Source organism: Calypte anna, chromosome Z, assembly GCF_003957555.1.
Source record: "Calypte anna isolate BGI_N300 chromosome Z, bCalAnn1_v1.p, whole genome shotgun sequence".
NCBI lineage: Eukaryota > Metazoa > Chordata > Aves > Apodiformes > Trochilidae > Calypte > Calypte anna.
Window position 1 is genome coordinate 50,450,197 of NC_044274.1, and position 25,629 is coordinate 50,475,825.

General features: G+C 37.1%; 1 protein-coding gene across 1 annotated transcript; it reads right to left on the reverse strand.

Annotated features, from left to right (window-relative positions):
• Positions 1-564: 564 nt before the first annotated feature.
• WDR41 (WD repeat domain 41) lies at positions 565-25,359 on the reverse strand. The gene is made up of 13 exons (XM_030467492.1): positions 25,166-25,359; positions 21,252-21,367; positions 17,799-17,847; positions 16,068-16,199; positions 15,832-15,894; positions 15,161-15,272; positions 13,742-13,804; positions 12,425-12,535; positions 10,030-10,214; positions 7,351-7,472; positions 6,254-6,342; positions 5,561-5,694; positions 565-3,707 (listed from the first exon to the last, which is right to left on the reverse strand). The coding sequence occupies exons 1-13, from the start codon at positions 25,214-25,216 to the stop codon at positions 3,555-3,557; spliced, it is 1,380 nt and encodes a 459-aa protein (XP_030323352.1). The 5' UTR covers positions 25,217-25,359; the 3' UTR covers positions 565-3,554.
• Positions 25,360-25,629: the final 270 nt, after the last annotated feature.

Sequence of the window (25,629 nt, forward strand, 5' to 3'; positions counted from 1 at the left end):
GTTAGAAATCAAACGTAGTTTTTCATTAGCTTTAAGTATTTAATTCATGCCAAAGCTTATAAAGCACAAAGGCATATTTTGTACATCTCATTTTAATCACATGCAGAACATGAATTCAAGTTCAAATTTTAAACAACTCTCAAACTTTTCACTTAATGAATACTACCAGAACTCCTGATTTTAACACTGTACACTCCAGGCAGCAGGCAAAAGCATTAGAGCTGTGGCTGCATTTGAAGAAGCAGTCCACTACTCATTAAAAGGAAAGGTTTTAAGACATTCTTTTTACCTTCCCTATGCTCTATCAAGAATTAAACACAGTAAAGAAAAAACAAACAAAAAAAGAAACAAACTCCAGAGTTTAGACTTCTGTGGAAGAAAAGTGACAATGATTGTTGTTTACTGCAGATACCTTACATAATGTGCCAACCTTTTTGTATGTTTTGTACGAAGTTCTGAAATAAAAGGAAACATTCGTAAAATGTATGTGCAGAGAACTGTATATATGCTATATTTTTGTTAGAATTGTAATAGAACTTTCCATTTGCCATAGCAAAGGCAGGCTGCTGTGTAAGAACTGAAGGATGGTGTTTCTGGTGAAGTATGTTTATTCATTCTTTCTTATCTATTGCAACATTTTTCAGTGGATTTTTACTCAGATAAGCTGAACCTTTGTCTTTTATACTGAGAACTGTTTGCTTTTACCATTCCTTTATGTAGAAAGCACTAGCTCTCTGTGGTTGTACTTTAACTATTCTGGTGACTGAAGAGCCATTGCAGCTTGCATTAGAGAAAAGAATTTCACAAGACTCAAAGTTTTGTCATCTTTATTTAATTTGTTACATACAGCAACACTGTATTGATGACATCAACGTAAAATATTTCAATTCATTTTTTGTCACACTTCTGTCACAAGAAAGAAAACATGAATGGTAGAAGGAACTAAGAAATAAACGTCTGCTTCAGTTCTGCTGTCCAGGTGTTACCATGGAATCCGTATATTTGTTAGAAAATCCTATGTTTCTTCCCACAGTCAGAGACTAAGCAAAACGTAATTTGTGTGGAGATATTTCCTCTTTAGGAGTAAAATTCAGCACAGACTGTTATCTGCCAGTTATGTCAAATCTCCTAGGCTCTGAACTACCCACGCTGACTTACAACTGCTTGTTTCATGCCCTTGGTAGTGCACAGATATGTAAAACAGTTGCCTTAGAGTTATAAAAGTTTGAAGGGCAGGTCTGATAAAGATGTCTAGTTTCACAATGTGAACATACAGAATGCTGTGCCACTGCAAGGCTGAAAAATAAATTTACAAGGACACAAGATGGAAGTAAAACTTCTAAGCTAATCACACTACTTCTACTCACTTCACCTCCCAACAGTAAGTTACAAACTCTTATTTAACAGGAGTATGCTAGTATAGCCTTACTGTGTTCACTGTTACACTCCAAGTTCATTTGTAAAACAAGGAACTCAATTTCAATACTTTCAACTTGTTCATCTTTAAAGAAAGAGGCCTTTAGGAGATCTACTACCAATGGAGTGTATCTTAGAACAATGGCACTTTTGACAGATATAAATATTTATACAGGTATGCAGGACTATTTAAGGATGAATTAACATCCCTGTAAAACACATAGTGAGTTTTGTGACTAGAACTGTTCAGTTAAATATCTTTTTCTTTACCAAAGAAACACAAGAAATAAAGTCACTTATAAGCAGTCTCATAAAATAATGAAATAGCTGCTCTCATGGTATAGCAAGAGATAATAAAGGTTTCAGTAACAATGTGTAAACATACAGTTTACATACAACTAAACAGTTACTTCTCACCTGCAACAGGGAAAAAAGAGCCAAAGAGAAACTGATCTCCCCAACTTGTAATTGGGTAGCCAAAAATGCAACAATTGCTGATAAAAACAAGCTGAAACAATGCAGACTGACAGGCAGAAAGGTTTAACACATATTTTTTCCCCCAATTTTAACACAAGATACTCAAAGGCATGTCAATCTAAACAGCTTTCCTGTGCTGGCTTATAGAATAGCCACCCTGAGCTAAGAACATGCAGCTCAGGACTTAATACTGACTTAAATTTCCTGAATTCAAAAAAATTAAAAGATGAGTCATATTGAATTGAAGTCATATTGAAATAGGTCATTTTGACCTCTGTACTCAAACAGATTTAGCCCTTTACTTGTAACTAACTACTGCAGCCACTGGAAGTCTGGAATTACAGTCCTGTCTCCTGCACTGAAAACAATTCTCACTGATTCAAAGGGAAGAGATGGTACCAAGAAGGTGCATGAGACTTAGTCCTGAACTGTTTAACTGCTTGACCTTCTGAGCAGTCCCAAGGACAGTGGCATCCCTCTTCCAGATGGCTTTGCAACCTCTGAGTTTCCAGACTCCCTCCTTCCCTAGCTCTTCTCTTTTTGAATGGTAACCTACTCCTCCTCTCATCTTCCTTCCCATTTTTTTGTATCAGCTTTGGGCTTAACTTTGCCTTTTCTTTCTCTTTTTGCTTCTGGGTATTTGTTGCTTTGGTTTGGGATTTTTGGTTTAGCTTGAGGGGTTTTTCCTACTCTTGTTAGCACGCAGATTACTGCTGCTACCTCAGATTTGGAAAAAGCATTGTGTACTTAGAACTTGAAACGCTAAAATACTATTTATCCTTAAAAACTTGGTGCAGGTTTCTCTGCAGTTTTCTCAGCTAAAAATTTAGTTATTATGTGTCAGAAGTGTTTTGCTAGTATTGAATATATCAGCTGCTACTGCTTAATAAAGTACTTTACATCCTGAAAATCCATAGTAAGGCCAGTTCTTTTTATTAGATACAAATTAATTTGATAAATGCATGATAGACAAAGCTAAACTGATCACACTTTATGCTAGACATCATAATGGGGCTGTATAAACTCCAGTGGTGCATGTTAACTCACAGTAAAATGGTAGCTATTGCAAGGGAGGAGTATCTAAGTACCCTAAGTCACAAAAAATTAAAACCTGACAAACCACCATCACCTACTTTTCTTGCTTTTACTCTTGGTACAGGATTGTAATTTACAATGCAAAAATTGGTTGGTTGGGATTTTTTGTAGATACATAAACATGAGCCATCAGTGGCTAAAGTTTAGTTTCAAGAAAAAAAGTTACTCAGATTTTTTTTGGAGCCTCCTTTCTGCACTTAAGACTGCAGAATGGCCCCAATTGCTTTGATTATGATACATCTATGAATTTTCACAAATCTTAATTTTAACATAAACCCATGTTACTTTTAAACATTACGAATAATACAGAAACTATCTAAGGAGTCCTCATTATCTTTAGTCTCTCAAGAGAACGTAATTTCTGCCAACAGGACAAGCCAAATAAGTTTCAACATGCAAAATTCTCCTTCGAGAAGAGCAGTAGCAACTAACATAAAATCCAATACAATCCATAACACTAAGTGTAAACCTTATTGACAGTCACTTTCCCAGTAGCTCAGACTTCCCTTTACACTCCCATTTAACACGCATTCAGCTTATACATACAAAGCCTGTATTTGACCAACTTAAAACTTCAGCTGCACATCACCATTTTGTGCCAATTTTTGAAAGAGTGTTAAGCTGCGGAGTCTGGATTCTCGTTCACCATCCTTCCACAAAATAATCAGGTGATCAGCAGAGCATGTAGCCAGTCCCAGTTCACCAAAGTACAGAAACATCTGCAAGGAAACAATGACACTGATATGAGATTGTCCACTTGCTTAAATGCCTGTTTATAGCTGGACTAAACAAATACTTGTGTCTGAAATGGCTCTGCTTGAACATGGGTACAATGCATTTCTAAATGTTTGAGATGTCATGAAATCGCTACATGAAAAAAGCCTCTTAAAACACTTCACACTTTTAGATATCAGTTCAGAAAAAGCAATAAAGCCTTGCAGATGGGGAAGTTAAGGTACAGAACATTGAAGAAACTTGTTCCAAGTCAACAGTAGAAGAGTGAATCCCTTGCATGAACTCTGTTTGGCTTCCTAGGAAGAGAAGCCACTGCTCTGTTCACTTTGGTACACTGTCCCCTTCCTACATGAAACCACAGGCTACCACGACTAGGCCTGGAAAGGGTAAAAGAGTAAACAACTGTGACAGACATCAGCATGTGCCTGGTCACACAGAGGAAGCCAAACCAGCAGGAACTGCAACACGGGAAGAAAGGTCAGAGGGATTTTTCAAGAGCATTGGTCCTCTCAAGTCAAAGAATCATGGGTTGGAAGGGACCTCTAGAGGTCATCTCATCCAACCTGCCTGCAGTAAGCAGGGACACCCTCACGTAGTCATCCCTGACCTCCACAAGGCTGTCTAAAATGAGCCCCCAATTGCAGTTCAACACAACAGCCAATGGAACCAAGTCATATGACACCACTATAGCATGGTTGCAGTTTCCTGACTCTTCAGCTTGTTGAAGGGATCTGCCCAAGAGGAGTGTTCAGGCCCAGGACTGTGCTACAGCCAACCTGCTCTGGGAACAGCCACTTACTAGCTTAGCAGTTCCAGCAGAAATACACTGGCCAAGCCCACATCTTGGACCACCACATTTCATCACTGCTCAACACTTCCAACCTCAGTCTGCCCAGAGCTTAATAATGGCATTAGACCACTGGAGGAGATCATGTTCACCATCATCTGTTACTCCTCAGCAAAGACCCAACACGTGTCTCTCATCATTTCTACTGTGCCTCTTGCTGCTTTACACACTATGTCCTCTTCCTTAGAGAGCAGCTTTCCACACTAACAATAGGGCCTCTTTCAACAGTTTTTCAATAGAAATACTGTAGAGACAGGCAGAAAGCCTTGCAGAAAGGTTCACCTTAGATATTCTTCCAGATTCTAGAAAATCTTCCAGCTTTTGGTAGTAGCAGTTCTGAAATCCGGTCTCATGAAGACCTCTGAACAAAACTACTCCAGAACCATGCCACTCCTCTCAACCTGTTATTCCTCTGCTTCAACCAAGAATGTGTATGGAAGTACACTGTAAGAAAGTGATTTACTACTCCAGTAGGTTCATTAGACAGGAAGAATTGTGGAGCAAAAATGCAACTGAAACCAAAAACATATCCTATCAGGAAGACACAAGCACGTCATAGTACCTGATCTTAAATTAAAAGACCTCCTCAAGGCTCACAGCACAGAGGGATAAGAAATTCCTGAATGAGTTTTGGTTTATGTGAACCTTTGTTTATATTGTAAACTTAAGACAAAATCTTGAGCAAACATGCAGTTCGCAGCTGTATTATTTTCAGTCTGCAAAGAAACCAAATACCCCACCAAATTATCTGTAACATGTATGTATCTGCACATTCAGTCCTCTGGCACCAGTGAGTGCTTGAGATCTCATTAGAACTTTAAGTCAGTATCTGCTACTGTTCTCATGCTGCACTAAATATACCACTATTTATAAATAAATGTGTTTAAAGCCTCCAGAGCCAGACACTCTTACAGCTGTTTAAGAAACTTTGCCAAAATTACGTTAGGAAGAGGAATTCACCTTTCCTTATTCTTACTAAAGCTGACCTACCTGTACAGCTGATGAATGACCAATCAAATCACCAACCAGCTCCAAGAAATACATAGGTGTGTTCTCCTGCATCTTCTTAGCAGCTTGGGTTGTCTGCTTGTTTGCCCTTCCAAATCCCCACATGTTGAAAAACCCTGAAAAAAAGTTTGGCAAAAGTCACAAATACTATTTATTTTGTCTAGCTACAGGGAGAACTACAGGAGTTGCATAAAATCTACAAGGAAGACAGTCTGCACTGCAAAATGACAGAAGCATTGTACTGTGCACCACTTCTACATCTGGATGATTAGTCTTGAGCAGAGAAGACATAAGCATGTAATAGTACCTGATCTTAAATTAAAAGACCTCCTCAAGGCTCACAGCACAGATAGATAAAAAATTCCTGAATGAATTTTGGTTTATATGAGCCTTTGTTGAGCCATAGCTCCTTTGACTTGTAACCCAATATAGCAGACATGTTGAATTACTCACCTGCATGAGACAATATATGGATTTACCAAGAAATCCAAGGACCACCTAAAAAAACGTAACTGGAGGGCTTCAGTTTCCCTCTGGCACCTGTTATCTTTTGATTGAACACAACACATTACTTCTTCTTACAAAGCCTGTAAGCCTCCCTGTTGTTATGTGGTGAATATTTGGTTTCCTGTTACCCTTTTTAAATTGTCTTCTCAACCCCTACAACTTACAAACCTGTTGGAACTGGCTCAGCCAGCAGCTGCTGCTTTTCTTGAAGCTCCCAAATGCGTACACTGCCATCTTCTGAACAAGAGATCAGCTGCCTGTAAAAAAAGTTAATAAACAACACACGCATAGGTACTCATCTGCACAGGTAACTTCTTGGTTTTTCTATAAGAGTCAGAAAGAGCTTTAGGTTCTACTCAAGTTTGATACAGCTCTCAAATGTAGCAGGATATTTAGATGTTCCATACAAAACAAGGTGTATTTATAGCAGGACAAACTATAAGGGACTTGTAAAATAGATGGGAAAAATTTGATCACTTTCAATCCCATTTGAAAGCACACCACTGTAAACAAACAAACTAAAAAACACCAAATCTAGATTCTGCACACAGTTTCACTAACTGGCTTGCTAACTGTACCACTAACTAAGCTTACTTTCATTGAGCAAAATCATATTTTTGATTAATGAAAAGTGAAAAAAGAAAACACTCAGTTTCTTTGCATATTTAGAACAGTTCAGAACAGCACGTGTTTACAGGACCAAGGCCATAACTCATCGTCTGACAGACTTTTGCTCCACTGAACAAGATTTTAAAGGGATCCAAGAACACAAGGATTAGATTTTATACATGTAGCAAATTGTCCAACTTGGCTGTCAGAATAAGTTACAGCTAGAAATTCAGTACTAATGAACAAAGACTGGAAGTTACTATTTTTTGTTAAAGCATTTCAGTTGTTACAAAATATTTAGTGCAAAATATTTAATCAATTTGCTACAGGCCTTTACTTTATAGAATTAAAATGCCATTAAGCTGTATTTTCACAATGTAGACAAAAACTGCTTTCTTAAGTATAATTTTGAAAATAGCCAAGATATCTTACTTTAAGCCTGCACCCAAGTATAGTGGATTATAGTTTTTTCACACTGAATTACAATTATGAATTTTCAAAAATTGTATCAACAACCTCTACCTACTAAAAGCAGATCAAACTAAAGATGAAGTCCCTACCCTAGAAATCAGATGTAGCTTTGCAGACTGTCTCTAGCCACCCTTCCAAGTTCTGCCTTTCTTTACTGCATTAACAAAAGGTACCATGACTCGTACCTGTTTGGAAGCTTCTCGATGTGCAGTACAGAGGAGTCGTGAGCAGTCCTCTGGCAGGCAATCACACGCTTCATTTGAAGATTATATACGTATATGCCTTTCCCAATAGCTGCAAACACACACTGGAAAGAAAAGGCAATGAAACAACTTACAGAAACAGATTCTGAAAGATCACCCTCCATGTAATGGATTTCCAGCAGTACTATGACACCATCTTGCCCACATTATCTCTCTTGTTTCTACCCTCATGTTACTGCTTTATCCCAAACATATAGAATCAACGAGTCATAGAAATAATATTGAAATTTTATTTTTGAGGAAATAAGAGGTATCCTACTATTCTCTTAAGTAGTTGTTTTATTTCTGTGTTTTCATCCTATAAACTACAATCTACAAGGAAACCAAGGATACTGAATCAACGTATTTCTGCAATTAAACATTTATGTTCTTACAGTAAAATAATGTTCTGTGTTTTGACAAATTTTTGATTTATCAAGAAATACTGAGTACAAAAGAAGCTATTCTGCATTTTTGCCTTTTTTTCTTTTAAATTTGAAGTGAAGATGCACAAAGAGGTCTTGCTCAAGCATTTGGGTTCTATTAAGTATAGAAAAAGAACTCACAGAAATGTACTGCACAATACTGCAAAAATCTAGAACCATTTTGCATTCAATGTTCTTCTTCAGAAAAGTGCAGGAATTCATTCTGATAACCATCACAGCCCTAAGAAACCACGGTTTACAGATCACTGAAGCTGGACCCTGTCATGACTTGTAATTATTTTATAGAGAATAAATGTATCAGGTGTGTACTACACCTGATAAATATTTGGTACCAGAGGAGTGCAAAATCCTCCCACTCGGTACATATTTGGGTTCTTTAATATACCTTGCTTAGGTGATGGCATTTCCACGAATAGCCTGCTTCAGCCACACAGCCCAAACATTAATGTCTCATAAGCAGTTTATACTATACACTTGTTAACATTTTGTAAAATTGGTAACACAGAGTTGTTGACTAAGATTTCCTATATATATTCAACCATGTTTTGACATCAAGGAAAAAAAGTTTTTTTAAAAAAAGCACTTGTTTTTATTATACTCCTGGTTTGGTGTGAGGCTCTATTCAATACCCTTCCACATCACTCCTTCATTCCTATAGCTCAGCCTTTTCTCCCTTACAGTCTTCCTAACTGAAACAGGCTTGTGAGTTTCATAAAAACTCATAGCTTTGCAAATTATATTCTTCACATATCAATTTTTGATTATTTTTTTTCTTGGATAAGCCCCAGCAAAACCCTGCTCATTTCAAACCACAAGAAAATAAGTTGATGGATCATAATTTGTACACATATCTGAACAGGCAAGTTCAAAACACACACGTCTCAGGTTATTGCTGTTGCCTCATACTGCAGAACCTTTACTTTCACATTTGTTTCTGAATAATGTTTTGCCTGTAAACACAAAGTCCAATTAGACAAATGCATGTTCTCCAAACACCTAACTATCAACCCTGCTGGCAAAGTCCCTAACAGAGTAAACATAAATTTTATTTTATTTAACATGAAGAACAGTGGTCTGCTTTTAGGTCACAAAGTAATTCACGATACAAGTCCATTTTTTCACCATTTTCTAAGTAAAAACTTTACAATACAGACAGCTCTGCCCTAAAATCACCTTCTATTTCAGGATTTAACACTACAACCACCTTTTCTCACCATCAGGCAAAACTCTCATAATAACTAAAATTCTGCAGCAATTTGTTTAGTTCCATTAATGGAAGAAAGTCCTCAGCAGCCTCAGATTTCACATTCAATGTTTTAACTACTTCTGAACTTCCCAAAATTTCCCCCCCCCTTAAAACACGTCATGTAGCTATCAAAGCCTGCATCCAGGCTTTTCCACAGATTTATTCACTGAATTAATTCTGACAACCTTTTTTCTTTATCAGTCCCTTGCAATGGCCCTACAAGGCCCAAAACAGAATCCTACTGTACCCCTGCTATAAAAACATCTTTTCTTTCGCCTCTTATACTTGGTAACATTCCATAAGAGGAAATAATCATCTGAGGGCTTTTAGTGTTTCCTGAACACTAGTTGGGTTCTGCCTGAGTATTTTGATCAAGAACTCTTGGATTATCTCCAAAGTGTGATAATAGGAGGTTGGATTTTTGATCCATATTTGCCCTCTTTACAACTGCCCATCCAAACAGAAGCAGCAGGATTTATTTACTAATAAGCATAGACATATGCCTATTCTTTAATTTACTTCATAGCAGCCACAGCTGTAATTGTTCAAGAGGTGCCTTGTGGTAACTGCATTTCCAGTACCATGGAATATGCAAGATATATCCCATCAAAACACACAGCTCCTGTTTATTTTTCTCTAGTGGTACTGTAAACAACTATTAAATCTTTGTCAGTCAAAAGAAATGATGTCATGATAGTCCTTTATGTTAGTTTCTATACCATCACATTATAACTTTCACTTAGTTCAGTGACCAAATTTTTTATTTAAAAACTGCTGTCTGTACAAAAATAGCTGTGCACATTTAAAAAAAACTCTCATATTAAACCAAACAAACTGAAGACATAAAACATAAAACACTTGGCCTTCTGTGGTAAAGTCATGCTTTAAGTAGTTCACTTTAAGTAGTTTATTCTGTTGAAAGCTTTTTACCTCCTCATCAGATGTTAAGTGCTGAATTGAAGTTTCATTTGGGCTTTGGGATAACTTTATTTCTGGCTGTACATCTAGATTGGCACAGGAATCCCAGAAGTTGCACTCAGATGCCTGCTTTGTCCAGTCAAGTGCATCCCAAACTATTAGTTCACCCACATGAGAACCTGTCACAAAAGTCAAGTCTGGAGTGGAAAAAAAATGACACACAGAAATTACATTATATTAAAAAATTACACTTCACACATTTGTTTACCTAGCACAGCTCAGATGAGCAAAAAAAGATCAACTTCCTCTTGTAAAATTAAAACTAGGAAGAACATTCACCAGCCAAGATACAGTAGAGCAAAGGCACAGAACTCCATCAGAAGTATGTACAAGCATCTGAAGTTTGTTTGTGGCCCACATACAAGAATCTTCTATTTCTTGGATGAGTACATGTATCAGCACCCCTCAGACACACCAAAGTATGTCTTTGCCATAAACACAAACACTGATCACAAATTAAAAGGATGAGTTAATGGCAACACTGAAGTAGCTGTCAATGAATTTGTTAACCACACAAAGAAAGGAACTGCTTTAACTATAATTAGTGTGAGTAGCATATTGTCTTTTAAAATATTGCTTCCCCTTCACAATCAAAAAGGGGAAAATAATTGCAACAGAAAACCCCCAAGAAAGCTGCCATATAATCCAGGTTTTCTTCTTTCCATCTTCTTTTTACTTCTGTACCACTTCGTGACAACCAGGTTGATGCAAATAAGCCCAATGACAAATATACATGTCCTAACATACCAGAAATAACTTGGCCTAGGCCCTAGGTGCTCCATAAAAGAAGACACATAAGAACAAAGTATAAGGGGTTTGTATCTGTAGTGGAGTAGACAGAATTTAAAGTAATCACTCAGTTATTACCCTAATGTACAGCTCTCACAGTTTAACACTGGGCCAGCAATTTACTAGATGACATATTAATTATTAATCCCCCTCCTCTCCCTGATAAAGAAAGGAGAGAGAATAAGGGAGACTTACAGGTTAGAAGCTAAACTACACAGCTTTAATGAAACAGTAATGATAAAAAAGAAAAATAACTAAATAAATACAAATATAAGAAAAGCAATTCCATGTTCCTCACTCCAGTAATGCCCTCATTACCACCAAGGTTGCAGGGCAGGCCCTAGAAAAGTCACAAGCCAGGCTCCTGCGGTATCCCCCCACTGGAGCTGGAATTGAGTCGTCTGCCAGATGGATAATGGGTCTATGTGCAGATCCACATCTACACACCCAGAACTTTCGTTTACCTTATGACTGCAACTGCAAAGGATGTGTCACTGTATATATACCACTTTGAGAATCAGAAAGAATAAGAAAAAAATAGCATTTTAAACTTTCCCAAGAGAAAGATGACCCAGAGTTCCATTCCCATCAACAATATTGCCCCTTTTCCTGGTTTAAGCCAGAACAGAATCAATTTTACTTGCAATTTTACCTTGAGCTAAGTCTTTTGTAAGTAGTTACACTTGCTGAAATTAACAGGATGTTTCTCAATCAGTGTCTACTTTCAGGACTGGTAACACTCAATGGTTACAGTTAGAGCTAGAGAATGTTATGCAGAACCAAGGCCACTGCTCAGTTCTGAAAAACACCTTATGTTCCAGAAAGAGAAAGGTAGTAAAGAGGGTCACCCTGCAACTCTCCTTTAGTGGAGCACACAGGTGACCAAAACTGACCATAGTATTCCAACCCATACACATCATTCGGTGTAAATTTGAGCAATCACAAGGGTCAAATTTTTTCTTCATCCGTGGCTGGCATCCTGGAAGGATTCTGTCCATTCATCTGCCTTTTATCCCAATCAATGCCCTTCTGAACCTGTGTGTTCCTCCCTCCAGCTTCTTTCTACTGCTGACACCAGAACCCCAGTCTGGGACTCTTCCAGGGCAGCCTCGGTGGTGATGTAAGCATTACTGGGGGGAAGGGGAGAAGTAACGGGATATCACTTTCATATATATTTAATAATTTTTCCTTTTCACCATTACTGGTTCATTAAAGCTGTGTAGTTTAGTTTCCAAACTGTAAGTCTCTCTCCCTTATTCTCAGACGGGGACTAACAAGAGAGCACCTGTCATTTAATTGCGAGCCAAGCATTAGCCTGTGACACCTCTTTTATACCTTTTACACATTGTAAGCTGCCTGGTTTCATTTCACTGTTAATCCATAACTAAAGTCATTATATTTCCACATTTCACTACCTTCACAGATACTTAGAAATTGATACACATCTACTAATTAAGAAGTTTCACTCAAGCTAAAAGTTTGTTCCTTGTAAAACTCTGTAGCTGAAATAGCCCACTGATAACCAAAAAGCCTAGTGATGCTGTAAAACAACCCTTACCATTGACACTGACTAAAGACAAGATGTTGTCCTGGTGGTCGACAAGGCGTTTTACTTCAAACACATTCCAACCTTCAGACCCATCATCAGAAGGAACCAACCTAAAAATTACTTCACAGATAGAGTTGTTTAAATAAGCTTTATTACACAGAATAAAATGTAGCTTTGCTTAAATAAAACACAATTCTCTGAAAGAAACAAACTAAAGCATAAAAAACATAAATGAGACAGTACAAGATGAGCAAAGCCACTCATGAGCAATCATAATACCAGAAAGAAAAAGGAACAAATAATTTCAGTATTCTTGTTATGGCCTCTTACTACAACAACTATAGGATAAAAAGCTTCAGACTCGTAAACTGAAACTCAGAAAGCTGCTCAAGACCAGAACTTGCAGAAAGCAGAAGCAAAAAAAAAATAAGACATCTTTATGGTTGTGAACTAAAAGCAAAGTATCTTTAAGGGTTCATCTGACTGAAAACTATTATTCAAAAGGATGCCATATTCTATAGGAAGGCAACCAAGATCTCCAGCAATTAAGACTTCAACCAATCCTGGAATTTTTTTTATGGTGCCCCAGGGACACTAAAAAAGAACTGCAGAAGTTCAGGTCAAAGTTTACATTGTATACCAGAGTCTAAACACATGATGACTGCTTTTTAATTTGCTCCTGATTCTTTGATCAGGGTATCACATTGCTGCTGAGTGTTTGAGCATATTGAGCCAAGTCCATTTTGCTGATTCAGTGATCTACTTTTTCCCCCTTTTTTTTTCTTTTTTTTTTTTCTCCTCATATTTTAAAATTTCAGTAATTTTATAAAACACTATTATATAAAAGACTCTCCACTGACTTTACAGCCAAAAATTAACAGTTTTCATACAGATAAAACTCATTCTCCAAGCAAGTAACAGAAACCACCATAATTTCTCACTATGGCTTTGGACAGTATAAGATTACAATATCTCATACTCCTGATCTTAGGGTGAGGCTCTAGAGAAGCCTAGCATCTGACAGCTCAGATAATAAGAGTTCCAGACCTTCTCCAGAGGGATAAACGTAGATTTGCACAATCAGATATGGACAGGTGGCAGTAACAGTAGTTACAATAACAAAGATTACAGAAGCTTTATTCTGGAGCTCCCAACAAAATCTCTCCTGAATGAGATTGTCTGCCTTTTTGTCAAATGAAGAAAAAAGAATATTGCTTATCACACCCTAATATCATTTACTTTTACTATGCAATTCCAGCATTGTCCTCTTCATACATACCTCTTGCAGAGGACTATTAACATTGAACAAAAATGTAATATACTTACATAGTTCTTTGCCTACTGCTGCTGCAACACAACTTTTAGGCAATTCAACCAAAGCACTGATACCTTTGAGAAAGTAGAGGAGACAAGGATATTCATGAGCCACAAGAAAACATAGCAAACAATTCAATATACATATACATCATATAAAGTTCTTCATATTTTTCCTTGCAATTATGATTTATTATGAAAATAAGAGTCAAATGCCTGAAGCCAAACTTAAATGTCACTGGAAGTGAACAGATTACCTCAGATGGAGGTAGCATCAGGAATTTTGGTCCTGAATTCAGCATAATTCTGCACATTAAACTTAAAAGTGAAGCTGAGAATCAATTATCTTTGTATTTTATATTCAGCTACGATGTTTATGTCCCAACAACTGACAATTAATGATACTGCAGTAGTTACTGACACTCAGAACCCACACAGTACCGAAGCTGTAAGGCACTGATACTACTACAGCATGCATGATACTAATATATTGTGCAAAGCCAGCTGAAGAATGTGGTACAACATAAAATGTCCAGCCTGCTGCTGCTCTGTCTTTATCCTGCACAGAACTCTCCCAGCCTGTGCTGCCACACCATTAAAAGAAAATTCCCTGAGGAATGAGTAATCTGCTTCTTTTCCCACAAAGAAAACAAGAGATTAGGAGAGAAGAGAGGGCCAATGCTGCACAACCCATGACCCCAAGTACAAAACTTTCAATAGTACACTAAGCACTATAGCACCACTTCCAACTGGCTGGTATTTGGCAGGATATTTAGTACTGAACCATGAGAAATAATAATATACTCAGAGATTTAGAAAGTTTTGCCTACCACTACTCCATTCTATGACAAAAAATAAGGAAAATATTAGTTCCACCTTAGCTTCATAGATATCTTCGTAAAGTACGGCAAGAAAATGCAAGTTTTATTCACATGGAGAGGTAACACACAAGATAATTAATAGAAAAGCAAGACTGACACTGAGATCTGATTACATATACTGTATTTCTATCAAACCTGCATTTTCTACATCAGAAGTACTGATTCTTAGGAAGAAATCTTTACCACTCTACTATCAGGAAGTTTTACTTAGGAATAATAAAGCTTCCATTCATCCATAGGGAAAGCCATCCAAAGGATCTGGTTGATATTATAGCACACGTGTAAATCTGCATCTGAGGTCTAGCTCTATAAATCCAAGCTAATGTACAGCTTCTGAGATTTGACATATGCTAAAATTTATACAGCTCATGAGATTATAAGCAGTCAGTTTTGAAACTATGAAGTCTGCCATTTGAAAAAACAGAGAGTGGCTCTGATACATAATGTTATCATTAGAAGTAAAGAGAATTGGGCAAGTTGGTTTTGCATCATTATACAGATCCGTTTTATTTGCACTTTAGCAGCTATTATGGGTCATTTACATTTTTACCTGCATCAGTAAGATGACTGGTCTTACACAAGAGATCTAATTTTCGGTTCCAAACACATAGATCACTCCCTCCAGACAACCATACATCCAGGCTTTGAAGAACTGTCAAACACTGCAGAACAAAAATCAGATATATGTCCCCTGCAAAAGTCCTGAGGAGAATTTCTCAGTTAAATTATCAAGAACTTCAGGTAGATAAAGCTGCAGCTCCTATGAAATACACTATTAAGGTGTCACTTTCACGAGAAATAGATTTAATTACATGCTATATGCTACATTTTTCCATCAACACAAAAAATTATTTTGTAATTATTTGTTTCTACTACTAACGCTAAAGAACTAGTTTGACTGTAGGTTGCCTTTTTCAACATAGTAAACAAAACAAGCTGTAAAATAAACTGTCCTACATCCTTTCAGAAAGAGAACTGAGGAATTAGAAGTTAAAAAAACCAAACAAACAAAAAAACCCAAAAAAACCCCACACCAAAACAAACTAAAAAAAAAAAACCCAAACAAATTAAGAATCGTGTCCTCTCACTATGGACACTCATTATCCTTAAACTGATGTTCATTTTAACACACCTGCTCATATGGCCCTTGAGCCATACAGATTCTCACACACAACTCAATATACAAACACAACAGACACATGTAGGGTTTCCTCAGCTTACCTTTACAGTAGAATGGAAACATGACACTTTCTGAACTAGTCTGCCATTAGTGCAGTCCCAAACCTGACTTCATTCATTAAGGAAACAGGGAGGTTTTGAGGTTTTTATATATTACAAATGTAACTGCTATGCTTGTAACTAAATAACAACCTGCAACCTGTCTCAATGCTGCCTCTAAAAGTAAATACCAGCAAAAAACCCATAGAAATTTGAGTCCTTTCCAGATCAAGGGATACAATAACTGTTCTATCAGCTGATGCTGTTAAAATAAAATATTTTTTTTCTTCAGAATCATCTGATGAAGAAAATGATGTAATAGCTGTAATCTTGTGTGCATGTCCACGAAGTTCAAAAAGTTTTTCTCCAGTCTGAAAAATAAACACATGGAAAATTGAAAATTAATGGCTGTTGTAGCATGACATAGGTACCAAATGACTGCTGAAATCAAGAATTTTTAAAAGTCTAAAATCTTCCCTTTTAGAGTAATTTATGGATTTACCTCTTGCCTTTAATACATCCTGATTTTTCACAGAATTAATTAACTTACCAAGAGTAAGTGTAAAGGAGTAGTAGACACTAAGAATTACTCCAAGAGTAAAAAAAAAATCTAAAGGCACTTAAGAACTAAGTTATTTATTTAACTCATTTCATTTTAACACAAACATTGGCCACTAACCCTTTTTAACAAAAATGCAGTAATTCAGATTTGCTGACAATCCCTCTTTGAAAAGTAAACTTTTTCTTCATTTTAATGATTAGAAAAACTTGACCTATATTTATGACAAATACATCACTGCAAATTTTCTGGCAGCTTTATTTAGAATATACATTATCTTTATGAAGCTATTATATCTATCTTCAAGCTGGCAGTTTAGATAACTGCAGCTACTTCTGCTCTGTTCAGTTATATAGCAAAACCCTACAAACATGCAGAAGCACACTGGCATATCAAACATGCATAAAGCTCTAAATGAGTTTTATGCTCACAAACTGTCCAGAGCACTGAGTAAATACACTCATGTACATGATTTTGAATACTCAAAAACTATTTCCTTCTCAAAAGTATTGAATTACAAAACAACATCAAAGCATTAGAAGAAAATGCTCAAAAGAGAGGTTGAGTTCCCCCTTCAGTATCTTAAAATGACACCATCATAACTGACATTTTTTTTCAGAAGCTTTCTAAAACAATTTTTACACTCCGAGATTTCTTTCTTCCTTAATTTGAATGTTTGAAAGAGTTCAGACAGCACAGTAGGTCTCCCTTTTATACTTCCTATTGAACAGTCTAACTTGCATTAGCTCTGCTTACATCAGGTCTGATGTTCATCCCCTACCTGTAATGCTGTCAATGATAAGAAGAACAGAATAGTGAGTGTCACACTTACAGAGCATTATTTCCATGGTCAATCAAATGCCTTAGGAAAGTCTTCAAAAGGTTTAAGATTTTTATCACAGAAAGCAATGAAGACTTTTAAGCAGTTTTGTGTTAGTTCTCCAGTTTAGTCCAATCAGTTACCCTACAAATACATATTGCTAACAGAGCCACTGAAATGTACCTAAGTGTATTTATAAATCTCGGCAGGACTGAAACCTTGTTATGTACTTGCTGGGTTACTAGACAACATTTAAGTGTTTATAGTGACCACTGAATATATTTTAAAAGAAGACAGAGTCATAAGTTCATACACACTTTTTCACATCATGATTTCACCTAAAATCCATCCACTGTATCTTCCCAAAACATCCTAGCTTTTCCAACTTACTTGTGTCTTGGTTTCATCCAACTTCTACTCTCCTACCTCTTTATAAATTAAGATTTTACAAGCTCCACCCACTTCCATATTTTCAAAGAGCAGCTTTGCAGCAATTCATATTTACTGTTTCTTCGCTACTAGACATTTCTATCTCTTCTCACCAAATTCTGCCCTCTTCAGAGCATACAAATTCCCTTAACAAGAACTAACCTGAGCATTCCACAGAAATACAACTCCATCATCTCCTGCAGATGCAAATCTGAAAATAAATTTTTAAAGTAAGTTAATAAAAATTACAGGCTTTAAGAATATTACTGGCTTTAAAGAATAAACGTGTCTGTAAACCACAATTACAGTTTATAAACTGCAATTGGTACATTTAAATGGGTGTTTATCAACATACACTTACTACAAGATCAAGACCTAAGACTTCCAATACATAATACAGACAGCAGTCCCACCTTACAAACCAGAGCAAACTCAACACTAATACTATTTCTGCAAGACATCTAACAAGTTACAAACCATGCATCTCAGTCAGCCCATGAGTAGAAAAGGAGCAAAGGAGCACAGTATATATATAATACTTTCAGCTGTGGCTTCAAAGAACTCCCAAAGGGAATTAATTTGACTTCTGAAAATGCAGCTTATATAGGCATATTTAGGCATACTATGTGAGGAAAAAAACAGGTTCATATTAGCATGTTAATCCCACTTTAACAAAGCCCAATCTAAATTCAACTTTTTCACCTAAGCTGCAGTGAGTATCTAGCCATCAGCCTACATTCACACTCCAACATCACAGCCACACTGTGTCCGGAGCATATATCCCAGCCATATCTGAAATGGCATATCATGGGTTCAGAAAGCATACAACAGAAGCAGGACCTTTCACATAAATTTAATCCAGTTGTTACTTGCAAATATGCCTACATTCCATTTTTTTTCCTCGTGCCTTAAGTTTTCACCAAGGCTTAAACAGTTAATATTTAGAGAACTAAGATCTGTACTATGAAGAAAGGTCACATCACTTCTCTCTCTCTCTCTTTTTTTTTTTTTAATAAATTTGTTTTGTGCATTTTCCAACCAGGATTTGTGTTTAAATACAAAGGTATATTATAGAGTCAATTGTCCTATATATTCTTTTCTTGGAGACTTATGGGTCACCTGCTTCTTTTCCAGTCATAATCACCTTTATTGATAACCTCGTCTTTTTCCTGAAGAAGCAACGAATGGTCAAATGAGGAAAAAAAAAAAAAACAACCAAACCAAAACCCTATTCTTATAATGTATTATGTACTCTGTTTAGTTTAATGTCTCAAGTGCTAGAGTATTACATGCAATTTTATCTTGGTCCATTTTTTGGAAGACTCTTGCTGAGGCTTAGCCTTCTTTAGTTATCTTGCAATCAATATGACCCTCGCTCCATGTTCAAAAAGTACAAGAGAAAAGAAGAAAAAAATCAACAGCTTTCTGTTACATTTATACAGGATTTATTTAGTATCTTCAAAAACCAATCTGAGAAAATTTTCCACTCACTGGTTTTAGCTGAGCCACTGAGAAAACAAGAAAATCCTTCTGCAAAATTCTCAATAAGATGATATTATCTAAAGACCTGAAGCGTGAAACTTGGCTTACAATACTCAACAAAAAGCACACAATGGAACAGCTGGAAACTAAATAAAAACATTTGAGAAGCTGAATAACAATAGTAATTTTATTGGTAAGAATCGAGTGAAAAACATTATCATGTTTAACAATCCAGAAACTACCATATTTGTGATAAATAAAACCTTGGAATTACTGTCCCATGAAGTGACTCTATTAAACCCCTCAAACTCTCAGAATGTTAACCAGCTATGTAACCCACTGCTTATCAATATGCTGCTTTATAACACAGCTTCAGTGTGGCAATCCAGGCTTTAATTTTACACCAATTGTTATTATTTTGGTTTCAATAATTCACCTGCTACCATACAACGAAGCCTAAACTGGCAAAAGATTTGTTTGTATGAGACAGTGCTTGCAATCCAAGAATACTCTAGTATTTCTATAAAGACCAATTGCATTTAATGAACATGTGTTTTTGGAGAAATGTACTTTGAGGAAAGGCTTTCTGAATAACTTGTCTGAAAAAGAAGAGGACTGAAACACAATAAAATTTTTCTATTTTTATATCAATCTTCTGGTGAATTACTATAAAGCAGAACAATAAATGTTATGGTAACCAATGTAACTTTTCTGATTTATAAATTTATGACATTGAGACTAAAAACTGACAAGCTAAAAATTTTCCATGGTGCCCACTATGACAGTTATATGTGTGTGTGTGTGTCTGTGTGTGTTTATTGTGTGTGGTTTTGTTTATTTACAAAATTATCAGAAAATAAGATCCTGTGGAAACTGCAAATTCAGTAAACTGAACTGCAAATTCTTAAGAGACCAATTGCTATACCAGTGTGCATGGGAGAGGTGCAGACCTTCTTCGTGTAGCACCTGCTGTACACTGCAAGGATATAAACTGTACTCTTACTCATGTTAACCTGGTGTGGTTTATTAATGAATATATTAGAAATTCCCTTTTGTGCCTAATCCATAAAAGAGAGTACTACTATAGCTCCTTAACAGAGCAACTTTTGTATATTACTTGTTATGAGTTCTAAAGGTTTTCTATTTAATTCTCTACATTAGCCAAATATACTATGCTTACTACTGACTAAAGGCTTTGCAACAATACTTTTAAGGCAAATAAATATTTCCTCTCTTGCAGGATTAAGTTAAATTAGACAATATGAAAAATTATTTTAGACTAAGATAGGCTAGAAGCCAGGCTATAAGGTAAGACCATCATAATTCACTTGGTCACACTTCCAAAGTGAGAATAATAAATGTAGTGCTTTCATCTCTGCCTCTTAATTGTTTTTCCAGTTTTCAGTTAACTCCATCCTGAGAGTTCTCAATAAGGAACTAGGACCTAGATACAGGGAACTAAGAATAGAACAGATAAAGATTGTCAGGAAATATACAAAAAAGTCCCCAAGGTTAAAAACTGGGAGAGAGAAACAAAGGAACTGTCAGGTTTCAAAGAAGATATGCAACAAGTTGAACAAGATCAAATTGGAGGAGATTACACTTATGCTGAATTTTACTGAATAGTCATTTTGAATAAAGTGATGAAAATTTCAAAATTTGAGAAGCTCAGAAAAGAGCTGCATTAGCCAAAGCTCAAGTGAATTCAACTCTACAGCTTCAGAAAAAAAAGTGTAATAAAAGACTGCAAAGAAAGGAACAGCACTATTCAATATTGCTGATTAAGATCAGAAGCAGACACTACTACACATTGTTCTGGAAGGAAGTGTACATATACAACTACAGATGGAATCATTCAATCCAGAAGCCAACTGAATAAAAAAAAAGTATGAATGAGCTAAAGGCTTTCAAAGAAATTAATTCAATCACCATTACTTTCTCATGAAAGTAGAACTTAAAAGAGAAGCCAAAAGATGCAGTGACATACCAAGAAAAGGGGGAGTTCATCCCTTGCCTTTTTTAGCTCCCACCCAAACAAAAATAAAAAGATTAAAGGTACTACTACATTTTCATAAATTTTCTCTGAAGTATTGCCAAGGATGCTATGAAACAATCTGAAATGCAATTTCATACCTGTAGTCATCTATTTGCACTAGAAATCGTACTATATCCTGATGACCTTTCAAAACAAGGAGCTCCGTGTAAGGATTCTGTATTTGTTCTTCACCAATTGTCTGTACAGATGATTTCTAAAATTAATAAAAAATGAATGAAATGTATTTTCTACTGACATAATTATTTCATCAGGTTTTTATAATGTCTAACAGTCTACATATAGACTGTATGTGATGGCATAGCTATATTTGAAGTTAAATTGTTTCTGAAACATCATTTTGCCTTAATGAAAATCATTACAAGATAACATTTTATTATTTCAAGTAAATATGTCTATAGCTTGTATTTTAAATTAAAATACAGCATTTTCTGTTCAGCAAAAACACTTTGTACTGCTTTAACCACTAACCCAGCAAGATGAAAACCCACTTTAGTAATGAGCTGTCAGGTGGAGCCAGCTTCACAATCAAATTCACTATACATTCAGTTTTTCATTAAATTACACCTCTTTTAGAGATTTGGGAACCTCTTATATCTTTCATCTACTATTCAACTTTTAAATCCTATATAAAGATGACATACCCAAAATAAATAAGAATAAATGCTGTTCTGTTATGTAATGTACAAGTCATCCATTGTGACTCTACTCACAAAAACCACTTAAAAAGACATAGAGAATGATTAATCATTCTACAGAACCGCATCTGCAGTTACCCCCCACTATACTATTAATGAAAAGAACAATCAATCACTCAGAGTAAACTGATTACCAGGCAGGGTCAACAAAATATTGCATATGACTGCAGTATCAGGGTACAACAGTTCTGCCCATCTCCACCATCAGGTTGTTTCAATAAGACAACTTCTTTATATTTAGGGTCTTCCACTTGCTACTAGGCAATATTAAATAAATAAATAAATCTAAGTAGCTCAGTAATAACTCAGTGACAGCACTCTTCTCCTAAATTTATTTTACACAACAGTCAGTATCATCTTCCTTCCAGGGCTGTCTTCTTCGAGGACTTCAACAGAACCTACACTGTAAAACAGTAATTACTGAACACCTTGCAACATACAGCATATGTGACAGGTAATCCTGTCATGTTCTCCTTGGTAACTTCAGTATTTCTTGCAGGAATAATAAATTATTCTTTATTATTTTCATATTGCTACTACGGTTCTATTCTTCAGAAGTTAAGAGTGACAAAGTTAATAAACAAGGAAAGAAATCTGTGTTTATGTTTAAAATAAAGAGGTTGTCAAAATGCTAGTTCTTGTGATTTTATCTTGGTTTCGTGCTATCTGATGCATTTCATTAAGCAACTGTTCCTCATTTTATGCAATTATGTGAGAATAGCAGTTCCCATTTAAAATAATTCTAGTAGAGTCTGCATGGTTATAAATAAAAGTTGGACAAATACAGAAACATTTACACCAGTTCTTATAAGCATAATATGCCTTAAAAGAAAATAAGAATTCTAAAAATCCTAAGAAAATCTCACCATCCCTGGATGACACTTCCAATGACTTCCATATTTATTTACTTATGGAAACATATATTCACAAAAAAATTGTAACACTCCATTGAAAAAGTCAGAATCTGTAACATTAACATCCCAATTCTATATTGCATTGTGGTTTCCTATTCAGTAGAAGACGATGTTACTGCTTTTGAATTATGTGGCTCATCTTATTTTTTCTTAATTTTAAGAATGCCTGGGAAATTGCAAGGTACAGTACTGATGAAGTTCTATACATAACAATAAATGTCTTTCCCTCAGTACAGTTGTAAAACAAGCTACGCTCTCTTCAGAACTTCATATTTACAAAGTGTTGGGCTACATGTCCATTATTTCTCTGAAGAAATCTAGTTTTAATACAAGCTATTAACTGAACTCCTTGGTAGCAACACCAGATTTTTAGAGGAGAAAGCTAGATGTTGATGCTAATGGAATCCATTCCCAAATTGCTTGTTTTGATGCAGGCTCTGTATGCATCACTGTGATATCAAATTAGTAAAAATTACACAACATTCACCTCAGCTTCAGAACTTCCTGTTATCTGAAGCATTTAAAAGTGGGGTTTTCAAAAAGCAAATCACAAAAAATATGGACACAAGAGGAGGCAGAGATATTTACATATCATATATCATGGAACATGATAAATTAGCTTATATGGACCAGGATGCTACTGCAGTTAAGATTGTTCCCATTACCAGAGCCACCCTGCTTAAGAGTGGCCATCGACCATGGCCATCGACTGCAGAAACCGAGGAGCTTAAGAATGATGATTTTCAGTTTCATAGTGAAAAAAGAAATGGGTAAGGAGAAAAATGCATTTCATTAGTTTAGGACAGCTTTGCCAGAGGCTTTCTGTATTCACCCAGTGCAATGTCACTCTAACATATCTGGGCCTTTCATGACTGGCTGAAGCCATAGCATGTGGAACAAACACTGTAAGTCTACAGCTAACACACTCCTATGAGCTTACTTATGTATTTAAGAAGAATACAGAGAAAATTAAAGGTTATGAAAATTATATTTAGATGAAAGAACCTCAAATAATGGGCAAAATGGGCTTAGTGACTAGCTCTTATTCATTATTCAGTTTTTCCAGAGAAAAGCAAACTTATCACCATCATTTAGCAAACCAGTGGCAGCAAGAAGTACAAAAGTCCTGTAGACTTATTTTAACCAAGCCACATGTGTCAGAACAGAATAACTGCATCCCACCTTGACTTCTGCTCATGCTTTATTAAATCACAGCATAACTAAACCACAAACAAGAGTTTAAATTTTGGAGAGCGGCATACTCCAAAGTAGTTCTCTAGCACATCTTAAGAAGTTGTTCATATTTCCCATATTCCTTTTAAAAAACCAACTGCACACAAACCTGGTAAATATGGCTGCAATACAACCAACATTTTGATTGACGACAAAGATCAGAGACATTTCCAGATGCTGTCATTCAAAATTGGTACTGACTATAAATTTCCACTGAATAACTACTGGTGTTTGAAATGAACCACAATACTGCCATGGCCAGCTCGTGTACAATGAACAGATGAAACAGAATTACTTCCTCATATTTGTAAAAAAATGTGAACAGCCCAGTAATAGTGTCAGTTAACTCTGTTCAAGTACAGGCTGAGAACTTCTGCAAAGTATAAGGGACAACAACCTCTCCCTTAGAAACAGTAAAACACTTTTCCCAAGTGAGGCAACAGGAAGGATGTCAGTGCCCAGTGCACTAGACAGGCCTGGTTTATTTTATGAATGAGGAACTGAGAAGCAATGCTAGAAGAATACAACAAACTACAAGTAGGCCATCTAAATAATAAGTTACTGCTTACAATTCACACTATTGACAGGGGAGTCCGAAGGGAAGGACTCCCATAGGCTTGGAAGGTTTACAACGTAAACCCAACCTGCCCACGACGTGCTGAACAGGAAGGAGGAAACCAGGAGGCTCTTGACAGCAGCTTCAGACCCCGGGCAAGTTCTGCTTGAGGGTTTTGCTGTTTGCTTTGATTTTCCCCCTCCCCTCTTTCGCTTCATCGAAGCTGGTACCCCTTTATAACACCGGGCAGTCTCACAGGCTGCGAGATACCCCTGAAGGCCCCTTGCTCCAGCCGGCGCAGGGCCCAGCCGCGCTACCTCGGGACAGCAGATCCCCGCGACGGAAAGCCCAGCGCACAGCAGCCCCCTGGCTGGTACCGATCCCTCCTCCCTCCCCATGGCACTTCATCAGCGCCGTGCCGTGTGAGGGCAGATAACCCCCCGAGCAGCCCTCCGGAGGCTCCTTACCGAGGGGCAACGTCCCCGTCCGCGTCCCGCCAGCGGCCCTGACGCTCCTGCCGGCCCAACACGCAATCCCCCGCCCCTAACCCGGACTGCTCTGCCTCCTTCCGTCACCGCTGCCCACTGCCTTACCTCTGCCAGGCCTTGCGGCTCCCGGCCGCCGCCGATCAGCCACCGCAGCATGGGGAATGGCACCCGCGTCTTCCCCCTTCCCGGGCAGCTCGGTGAGGCGGCGGGACGGCGCCAGGGCGGCCCCTTCCCGGCTGCTGCACCAGGCCGGGCGGCCGTGGCTGCCGCTGAGGTAAAGGCCACCTCAATCGAGAGCAGAGCTCCGCTGGGCGGGGCCGAGTGGGGCCTAAGCAATCGATCGCCGAGTGACGTGAGGGGGAGCGCTGGGGCTAGGGAGGGAGCGGGGTCAGTGAGCGGGAGCTTTGGTTCCGTATAGCAGGAAAATATAATGTTTAGTAGCTTTTTACCCGCTGTCCTCCAATTTTAGAGGAAATCTGTACTCTAACAAAAGAGCAATTATGGCCATTTAGTGGTGGCCGTCTAACCTGTTTCCTGAAGTAAAGTGACCACCGAGATTTTCTGTATAT

Excerpts from the sequence above, each read along its gene's own strand:
- WDR41 (XM_030467492.1), bottom strand. The coding sequence starts at position 25,216 with ATGCTGCGGTGGCTGATCGGCGGCGGCCGGGAGCCGCAAGGCCTGGCA. Across the intron at positions 17,848-21,251 it reads GTGCAAATAGATGACTACAG|ATTTGCATCTGCAGGAGATG; the intron begins GTATGAAATTGC and ends ATTTATTTTCAG. Across the intron at positions 15,895-16,067 it reads CAGCTGATAGAACAGTTATT|GTTTGGGACTGCACTAATGG; the intron begins GTATCCCTTGAT and ends GAATGAAGTCAG.